This window comes from Plodia interpunctella, chromosome 21 (genome assembly GCF_027563975.2).
Source record: "Plodia interpunctella isolate USDA-ARS_2022_Savannah chromosome 21, ilPloInte3.2, whole genome shotgun sequence".
Classification (NCBI taxonomy): domain Eukaryota; kingdom Metazoa; phylum Arthropoda; class Insecta; order Lepidoptera; family Pyralidae; genus Plodia; species Plodia interpunctella.
In genome coordinates this window covers 2,675,581-2,686,112 of record NC_071314.1, presented here as the reverse complement: position 1 = coordinate 2,686,112, position 10,532 = coordinate 2,675,581, and the positions used below count along the sequence as shown (strand labels likewise).

The 10,532-nt window shown below is 36.6% G+C and overlaps 1 protein-coding gene across 2 annotated transcripts in view; it reads right to left on the bottom strand.

The window, feature by feature from the left end:
- Nucleotides 1–10,532, bottom strand: part of Mhcl (Myosin heavy chain-like) — a 178,232-nt gene that overhangs the window by 148,810 nt on the left and 18,890 nt on the right. Inside the window, exons 3-5 of one of the 2 annotated variants that reach the window (XM_053761586.1) lie at nucleotides 7,648–8,211; nucleotides 6,982–7,575; nucleotides 4,772–4,909 (exon numbers count right to left, since the gene is read on the bottom strand). In XM_053761586.1, the coding sequence (XP_053617561.1) occupies nucleotides 4,772–4,909; nucleotides 6,982–7,575; nucleotides 7,648–8,211 (1,296 nt within the window). Of the gene's footprint in view, nucleotides 1–4,771; nucleotides 4,910–6,981; nucleotides 8,212–10,532 lie in introns of both variants that reach the window. The other variant, XM_053761585.1, reaches the window with a different exon arrangement.

Below are 10,532 nucleotides of genomic sequence, written 5' to 3'. Positions count from 1 at the left end.
CTTCAAATTTCAACAAAGACAAGAATCTTTTTACTACCGTAATTTATGAATCTTGTGTTGTCTGAGTAGTGTAAAATTATATCATTATTTGATTTTTAAGATTTTAGAAAGGTCTTTATTTTGAAGGAAGTTAATATGACGGCGGTCGAAATGCTCGAAAATTGACAGTTCAGCAGTTGTAACGATTATACTTGAGTCGCCTCGTTCTATATCCTACAAAGTGTTAAATTACTATATACTTAAAGCTAAATTATGTTTTTTAACTATCGTCCTTTACAATATTTGACATCGACAGAACGAGACAAAAAGAGACTAACAAGACTAAAGTTTAAACATAACGTTTTTGATGGCACCTATTTATTATATGTTTCTAAAGAACTTTCGTACACAACCACCACTCGTTGAATACATTTCCTACACCATTGATTTTAAATTAGCTGCGAATATTTTCATTCTTTGTTAAAGAGAGAATGAAAATATTCGCAGCTAATTAGACACAGCAAACTACGAGCCACATCAAGGGTTGACAGCGCAAAGCCACTCATCAAATCACAATACTACCAGCCAACAATACTTGAACGTACAGTAAACATAATATTAACCTACCCAAATTCAATGCAAATTCGTCTCTATTAGCACGCCATAGAGCCCTACAGGAACAGGGTAACCTGATGTGCTGTTGACTGTACCAACCACCCTTACTTGAAAACTTGCAGCGGCGACGCGTGCGTGTGTACAATATACAGGATGATCGTTACTTGTATTCTCTCGGTTGTATTCGGGACCGTGACGCTGCGAGAGTAAATCTTAAAATGTTGAACATTTAGCTGTTTTTACGACTGACGGTAACACTCTTTGGGAATGTTAGCTTATCAGCTGCTAACCCTATGTGACACTTCGTCGCCTCGTAGACATACACCGGAGGATATGGATTGGTCCTACTTTAGGGCGGATCCACACACCTGAAATATGACTCCTATTGTTGTGGTCTTGAATATTATAATTTTAGGTACTGTAAGTAAAAAAAATCTGACAATAAAACTTTGTATGTTGTACGTAATAAGTAACCTCTGAGCGTCATTTTTGCTATTTCGGAAATGAAGGTCATGCGTTTTTGTAAAAACAAAAACGAAATCATTAATATTAATTATAATAAATTTACATAACAACTTTATATTGGGTACTAGTAACTTGTGGCATTTAAATAAAAGATTTACAGAAATTTAGTCGAGCACATAATCATATAGTTTCGTACATACTATATCAAGATACATAGTTCCTATCATGCTACAGGGTTTTTTTATTATTTCTATGTACACTTGTAAAAGAAAAACAAAAGCAGGTATAATACATAGCTACACCCTGTATATTTAGGACTCCAGCTGTGCCCTTAACGAGGCTTGAGCCTAGACGAATGGTGCATTTGAATAGAAGTCTAGACTAATTTAAAAATGCAACTTTTATGTTCTGGCCAGCCGTGTCGTGTCGAACCTCAGCTTTAGCGCTGCAAGCGCTCTATGGATGTTTGGAAAAATAAACTGGCTTTTTAGAAATTCTACTTTACTGTTTATTGAAAAAAAAAATTCTTGAAAATACAGCTACATGTGACGTGTAAATATAGCCGTATTATCAAGAATCTTGTCGAAAGAGAGACAGAATCACCTATGCTACTAATTGGTTAGATAGAAATTAAAATCGAATTCACAACTCGTATTTTCTTAAAGTTTTTTATTGTGTAACTAGCGACGCTCCGAGGCTTCGCTCCCGTGGGAATTTCGAGATAAAAAGTACACTACGTGTTATTCCAGGTTATATTATATTATTCAGGTGTTATGCCACGTTATATTCTACCCGTGTATCAAATTTAATAATGATCGGTCCAGTAGAATTTGCGTGAAAGAGTAACAAGCATACACATCCACATACATCCTCATAAACTTTCGCATAATATTTGTAGGCGGACTATCGAATGATTTGTCTACTAGTATGACCAAGTGCGAAGCGGAGAAAAAAAAGTACGAAATCGGATCGGGCTCCGGGGTGAATTTTTGACAATTTCGATCACCGTCATTACCGTCCTTTAAATTTCATCAAAGACAATAATCTAATTCATGAATAATTGTCTACCCTAATTTATGAATAATAATTTGTGTTGGGGGTAGTGTATAATTTTATCAACATTTGATTTCTAAGATTCTTTATTTTAAAGGACTCTAATGACAGCGGTCAAAATGTTTGAAAATTCACGCACGGCCGGAAGAAACCGGGAACAAGATAATTAGAAAAGGGGTTTTATATTATAAGCTCAGCTGCACTTTGCTGATCCGATAAACGCCACATAGGCCACTATCGGCTTTCTTGACCCACTTTAGGCGTCGTCAAGTTATGCGGCGTTATACCCTCGACAGCTGAATCATTGTAGGAAGACGACAACTTGATAGAGTTGAGATATCTGGATGGGAATCGTCTCGATTTAATATATATTTTTTAGAGCTTTAGAGAGAAAATGTTATACGGCAACCTGTTACGAGTTTTAGTAAAGGGATTTGTATGTAAAATGTTTTGTAAGTTTTTCTTGTTTCCATGAGATGGACACATCTCACCCAACACACAGAATCAGCACTGTGTAAGAATATACCTATTGTTATTTTTGTTCTACAAGTATTAATGTAATTAAAAACGTGCTTTAATGGCTAAACCGCTAGGCCGATTTTGATGAAATTTTGAATAGGCATAGTTAACGACCCGAGGTCGAAAATAGGCTACCGCGGGCGGAGCTAAGGGCAAGTGCTAATTTCTATTAATAAAACACCATAGCGCATTTACATATGATATAGCACAAGCTACGAGTTGATGGGAATTGATCTCAGAAAGACGGGTGCAAACTTAACTTATTGATGGGTTTGCGCCGGACTGTTTGGACTAAACTGGGTAGAATACTGGGCGTAAACCCATCTATGCGCACGAGTGTAATGCTGAGTAAGATCGACAAAAAAAATCACTTTCTTTGTCATTGCATCGCGCCGTTGCGCACTGTCACGCGATATGATATCATTCGCACTCGATTTATGCTGCTAAATTATGTATGACTTGTAAATGAGCATTTTTCTCATATATAAATATACGTCGTTATTATCTGTAAGTTTATGAAGAGAATGGTGTTTATATGAATATTAACGGCCCGTCTCGGCTTCGTTCGGGTAAAAAATACAGGGAAGAATAAGCTGTACCTTACTCTTTTAACAACTCTATGTTCTAAGGAATAAATGATCTAAAAAAAAAACTACACCTAAACCTTCCTCAGGAATCACATTATCTATTGGTGAAAACCGGATAAAAATCCTTGCAGTCGTTTTTGAGTTTATCGCGAACAGACAGACAGACGCTATATAAACTAGTGGTGGATATATAAAAACGTAAAAATAGCTAATCACTCTTGTCTCTAAAAGCTTTAAAAATAATAATATAATGATTAATTGTTAATCCGGTACTCTAGTTAATCCGTCCCCAAATTAATAATTTTGAACAAGATTTTAAAAAATAGTCTAGGAAATGTGTTACTAATTCGCTGTTGTACTCAATCACTTATAGGCCGCTGCACACGTCAAATTAATGTGCCACATTTTGCATTCGCTTCACAAATTGTGGTAGAGCATGATTGTTAGGAAATAATGTTGTAATTAAAACATTTAATAGTGTAAATAACAATCTTAGTTTTTTTTTTGTTTATTAGAATAGCGTACGTACTGGCTGGTAATATAATATAAATAACAGCTATTATAAGAGAAAATCCTTGCAGAATTAAATAAAATAAAGGATAATAAACGAAATTCACTTTTCTATGGAAAATATGGAGTAAAATTGACAAAGCCGTCATAGAAAATGTCAGTGAGTGTAAAAACAACTGAGTTATACTAAATAGAATAATAAGTACAGTCGACTGCACGACAAATCATCTTGCATGGATCGGGATCCATGCAGGATGAACGCCAAATCGGGATTAATAGTGTGGGATCTGAATTTAGGTAGCTTTATTTACTGTCGACTGTACATGTAAGTACCCAAAATCACATCGTTCGCCTTATTTCATACTACATTCATCCTAAATGGGGAGAAATGTGTAAATTGAGATGGACTAGTATTGATATTGACCCCATGCGAGACTGATCAGTGACTCATACTCGAGGGAGATTTGATTGATGCAATACTGACACGTCGAAAAACATTACATTGTAAACCTTATTAGTAGGTGGTTACGGAACAGGCTAACATATTTTTAGACGCCGCATTATATTTTGTTCCGTGCAAATGTTTTGATATTTTGCCGAATCCATTTCCAATATCAATCAATACTGATAAGAGAAAATGACTGCAGTGCGGTCTGCAAAGTCTTTGCAAATAAAGATAAATAGCAAATTAAATTTTGGTTAATACCTACCTAAGTACTTACCGAACATTTTACTGGATCCAGTTTTAACCATATGAGTATAGAGTAAAATAATAATAAAAAGTCCCACTTTTGCATCTATTATGCAAGGTGACAACTCCAGCTACATAAAATTGTGACTAAATAATACATTAATCAATATAGATCCTTTCTTATATTGACGACATGTTGATAAAGTCAAGAATAGCATGCAGTGGAAAGTGGTTTACACCCCATTAAAGTAATGAAATCCTGCCTCCTACCTCTAAACAAGATGTCGTAAGTAAAATAGTGGGCGGTTCCTTCCGCCATATAAGACGCTGATGATGAGTGAAGTCCACCTACCTGAGTGGAAGTGAACCGTCGACTGCCCGAGCGGCTGAGCGTTCCTCCTCGCACGTTGCTGTCCAACAAGTCCACATCCGCACCTCCATCCACCGCTTGGCGACGAGACAGTTCGCACAGCTCTGCTATTGGCTGGACCTGGTCAATCACATAGATGTTAAAATATAGGGTAACTGTTGTCTTGACCTTGGGTCATCAACAATATCTTTGTCGACTTTCGTTTGGTCGCAAAAGAGTGACGGACAGCCATTTATAATGGAAGTATGGATGCGTGCCTCTGCTATGACCTGAGTACTAAGGATGCTGGAGACCGTGCGAAGTGAAGAAGCAAAAGTGGACCTGATGATTTTTCTGCTCAGCTGTCCAGATAGGTGCGCGCAAGTAAATGCACCATTATGTCTAATGCCGGCTATTCACTATCGCCAGACATTTAGCCAAAATTGTCACACTCGACGTATAAACTAATAAACTAAACAATGCTTGTGCATTTACGTCAGCCTAAGTCTGAGTTAGGCGATAGTGTGTGGCCGGCAAATACGAACTAGAAATTGACAGATAGGAAAACCAACATGTACGTATATAGTTTAAATAGCCAATAGTTACGCAGATAACGGTCAATTTTCTTTAAATGGCAGATAATTTCACTAGATACCCGATGGGAAAACGTATTAAATTACTACAATTCTTGATACGAAAGTTGTGGTTGGATGCAGTCAATAAATGTGACTTCCAGAATCAACTCTAGAATAAACAACTCGTTTTAAAATTACGAAAATAGAGTACTTCATAAGAAAAAAATCTTCGATCGATAGCCAATCAGTATGCCGAATGTTTTGCATAAATGAAATTGTTATTAACAATTTTGTATATAAAATACACTGGACCTAAGTGAATTTTTGTCCTGTGAAACATATTTCAGTGTTCCTCCTAGCTGGCCTTCTAGTTTCTAAACTTTACTAGTTTACAAGAAATCCGTAACTTACTATTTTTTAAAAATCATGAAAAACCTGATCATCACATCATCAGCAACTTCATAAAATTATTTATTACTATATTGACACATATAAGTATGGCTATTTAATATAAATCCTAACGATAATGATGATAACGGAAAGATGACTATTAAAAACGTGTTAGAAACTTAGGGAAACTTTATTATACAAAAAAAATGTATTATATTTATATAAATCAGTGGAGGAGTACGGACCCCTCGTAAAGGGGGATAAATAAGTGCAGTCCCGACGAAATAATTACCTATAACTGGACCCGTAATTCGGAACAGTAACATAAAAACCACAAGTTATTATGACAGTTAGCGTTTAAACTTTTGCAACAATTTGAATGCTTGTTTCATTTGGTTGAATTATAAACGCTTTGGTCACGCGATGCCGTCTGGCCTAGCAATACTCTTAGAATTGGACTTACGTACATTTGTTCCCGCCCTAGACCAGAACCATTCCAATACTCCCATGGATGTCGTATTATGGATGGCGATTAATGGATATCAAGAATGACAGCTGAGAGGCAGCCTCAGCATTCCCAAAGAGGGTTGATGACCGGAAGACGGCTCGTAAACCATAGCGAAATTATAAGGTTTACATTTTAAGCGGACTCCGGACTTTAAGGCGTCACAGACAAGAATAAGACTGGGACACTTAGATGAGAGAAAATTTTTGCATTTTATTGTCCTGTGCGATATGTGGCATAATTACAATTTTGTAATTATTAAGATGTTGCATTGAAATGACCTTTGTAAGCGTCGTTACTGAAACATTAGGTTTTAGATTCATTAAAGTTGGGAATCTCACTGATAAATTATTATTTGAGAGCAATTAGAAGATTTAGGATTTAGGATTCTGGACTGATAAAATAATCGTTCCTCAAGTCTCATTTTAGGTAATCAAATGACACAAAAAACTCTTAAAGAGAAGATCCGTAATGAAATAAAAAAACTTTCCAGCTACTAAAATTATCATACCTTCATCTGAGGATGCTTGACAGGTTTCGATACTCTAATTGTCCAACTTTCGAGGACACACGAAATCACAAATCCAAAACTGGAGGCGAATTCTCACACTGAGCTCTTAGGACTATATGTACGCTTTTAATTCTAAAGTAAATTAAGTATTTACTTTCTAGTCTCAGATAATTCACGAAGCGTTTAATGATAAATAGTAATTAGCATGACATTAACTTTATAAAATACTAACCTTGATGGTAACTGAATCTTGACTGCTCTTGATCAGTTCGATGACCTCCTCTCTGCTTTTTCCTTCAACACTGACCCCATTGACTTCCAGAAGTTTATCACCAGGAAGCAAACCAGTCTCGCTTGCACCAGGATATGAACCGGGTTCTGCCAATATCACAGCTTTATGTGTCAATTTACTAGTCAAACCATTCGCAACATTGCCGTTACACTTATTATCACCATTAGTTAGGCCGTTCTCTTCATGTCCATTCATTTGCTTCAAATCGCCAATGAAAACTCTCTCCTGGACCATTGCCCTTCGAATACTGAATCCGAAGTCTTTCCGTGGAGCTTTTTGTCGTTGTATCGTCAGCAACCTAGGCTTTGGTAGTTGTAGAGGAGTTAATGGTGGTAGCGGTAAATAAACGTCTTCGAAGTTGCTAGTCCTTGACCATCTGTGGAAGCCCTGCGATTCCCCAACGGGTGAGGTAGAGAAAGGTGGAGTGGCGAAAGACGAATTTGTTGTTGTGTCGGTCAAAGAATCAGCACTTGGAGAAGTGGAGGTCACTCCATGGTAACTGTTCCCATTGGTCTTCGGTAACTCGTCAACATCCTGTGTCACAATAGAAGGATTGTTAGACCCTTGATTACTTTTATACTGATTTTCAACGGGACTGTGAATTACCTTCTTGGTGAAATTCTGCAGTTGCTGCATGTCATCACTGGACGAGGTACTTTTCGACGGTGGGATGCCATATGAAATCAGTTCATTTTGCTGAGTATTCCTAGCGAGGACATTCGAATCTTGGCCGTTAATATAATCAACTGTGTCATTACTTTGGACATTGCTCTCCTGAGAATTAGAACTAGTATTGCTTAGACGAGGTCCTTTAAGTATACCTCGTTTGGGTGGTCGCGGCGGTATGGGAGGTAGACTGGGCGGTTGTCTGGGGCTAGTGTTTGCATTATTAGGGTTGTTGAGGGAATTTAAAGAAGTTTCTGAACTATCCGACTGAAGCACGGGGTCTTTTTTGTTCCAGTTGTGTGTAGCGGGATAGCCCGGCGACAGGTGGTTGTTTTCATCGCTGAGATTAGAATTTGAGCCGGATGTAGGTATCAACGGGTAGTTAGAGTAATTGGAGTCTTGTTCCAGGTGAGCAAACAATGAGGCGGTGTAATCGGCTGTGATGCCTGAAGGTAATTTCTCCTTTTCTTTGCGTCTGCCTCGCAATTTCAGCGATCGCCGTACCTGTGGACGAAATAACATAATGAGCAAATTCCGATGACTTACGACATAAATCTAAGGGTCGCGGAGTCAAAATTATGTTGCCTCAATAAAAATCTATCGTGGTCGTCGTTTAATACTTAGAGATTAGTTCAGTAATTTACAAACATTTTTTCCTTGAACAATTAGCGGCTCTTCAAAGTCATGTGAATAAAACAAAACATAAGCTATTCATCAAACAAGTGACACCTGGTGGTTTCATAATTCATATTATAAATCAATGCAAAAGGAAAACGCAGAGTAATCGTTAGTAAAACATGGATGCAGAGCGATATTAACTCATATTTTGGGTTAATCTATTCTATACTATTATTATAAAGAGATAAGCGTTTGCGAGTTTATATGTTTCAGGCGGGTAATCTCCGAAACTACCGAACCAATTTCAAAAATTTTTTCAGCATTAGAAAGGTATATTATCCAAGATTGCTATTGCTATAGGCTATATTATATCTTAAAATTGCCACGGGAGCGAAGCCCCGGGCAACATATAGTATATCTATAGAGTTCGAATTGTCCGTTATTTAAGATTTTACGGGCAATTATGTATTTTATGATGATTATGAGATAATAAAATGGCTTGAAATATATCTGCACGAGTGGAGAGATATAACGGTAGTGGGACTGGTCAACGTTCTGCAAAAACCGGCGCCGGCGCCGATGCTCGTGTTACCATCGAAAGTGTAAATAACCGGTCTGCATTTCGAATCCTTGCAGTTTATTGTTCGGGTAACTTGGTCAGTGGGTAATGAGGTACTTAGCTACTTAATACAATCATTACTGCTTGTGTTTAATCAACATTAACTTTGTACTTTAAAGCTTTTACTGCTGTTTTTTATTATGACCCATTTATTTCAGTAGCTTTAGTAGGGAATTAAACTTAGGGTTAAGTATAAAATATTAGGTCGGAATAATCGGTGTGTAGCAAACAAGAGTCTATGTAGTAATACAGAAAACATCAACAATTAAATCTATAAAAAGTCATGAAATGAAACGAAATTATTTGAAAATAGAAAGCAATTTTTAAATTCCTAAAACTACAATATACACCATGATAGCGCGCACACAAATTCGCCATTCTAACAAAGCCTTCGTGGAGGTATAATTGGATGAAAACAAGAAGACCCATCAAGGCTTGCGTCATATACAACAAAGATTTATTTGTTGGTTTGTAGGTTGGCAAAATTTCCAATCAATATTTTCTAATCGAAGAAAGTAGAGAAGAAATTATTTTAAAAGATTCACGTCAAATTAATTTGAAGAAATATTTCATTTGTCAGCTTATTTTAGTACCTAGGTACAGACAGTCTAAGGTTACTGACATGTTTACCGTTCTAAAGCATAGACAAAATTGTATTTCAAATTACCAAAGCTGAGAAAATTATTCCCAGTACTCCTCTTTTTCCTTTTTTCACTTGAAGATTTTCCATTATGTAAAAAATATTACACAACAAATTAATATATATATTTATTGAAATGGCTAAAACGATACAACGACAAAATAGCAACTGCACAGTGACAGAACAACTGATTAACTCCTGACGATGAAAGATCGAATAGACTGTAACAAACTTATTATAATTACACATACAAATAATAAACATAATTGTATTAATCCTATTGTTCACTTTCTAATTGAAAACAAGCTTGTAATTAACAAAGTAAATAAACAGTAATGGTCAGAGACAGATTGTATGTAACAATGAGTGTTGCCTGTTCTCAGATGAACAAAGCCAGTATTCGGATAGTGCTTATAACGGGTGAAGTGAGAGTCGCTAGATCAAAATAAAGATGACAAGAACAGGAAAGAACTGAACGATGTACACAAAAATGTAAGTAACTCTACTTCCATACTAATATTGTAAATGCAAAAGCTTTTAGCCTTTAGGCAATAAAATCTGACATTAAAGAATGTTGAATGCAAAAGTCTAAGTCTGTCTGAAATTGATATAGTTAATTACTCGAGGTCAAACATAGCTACCGCGGGCGAAGCCAAGGAATTTCACGTATCCCAAATTGAGTACAACTTGCTGTGAAAAAACATCTATCTGAATATCAACTTGTTAACAATTAACTGGTCCAATATATGGACAATCTTGACAAAACATAAAACGTCGATCTAAATCTCTACTCGAAAGGATATTGGAGTGTTGTGGGAAACATCATAATACGCGACATGAATTTTCCCACCCTACATTCCCACAAAACCTGATCTATTACTGGATTCTAGCTCGTGGACCGTGTCGTTAGTGACACCCGGCTGTCGAGGCCAGCCTGTGAATATGCAG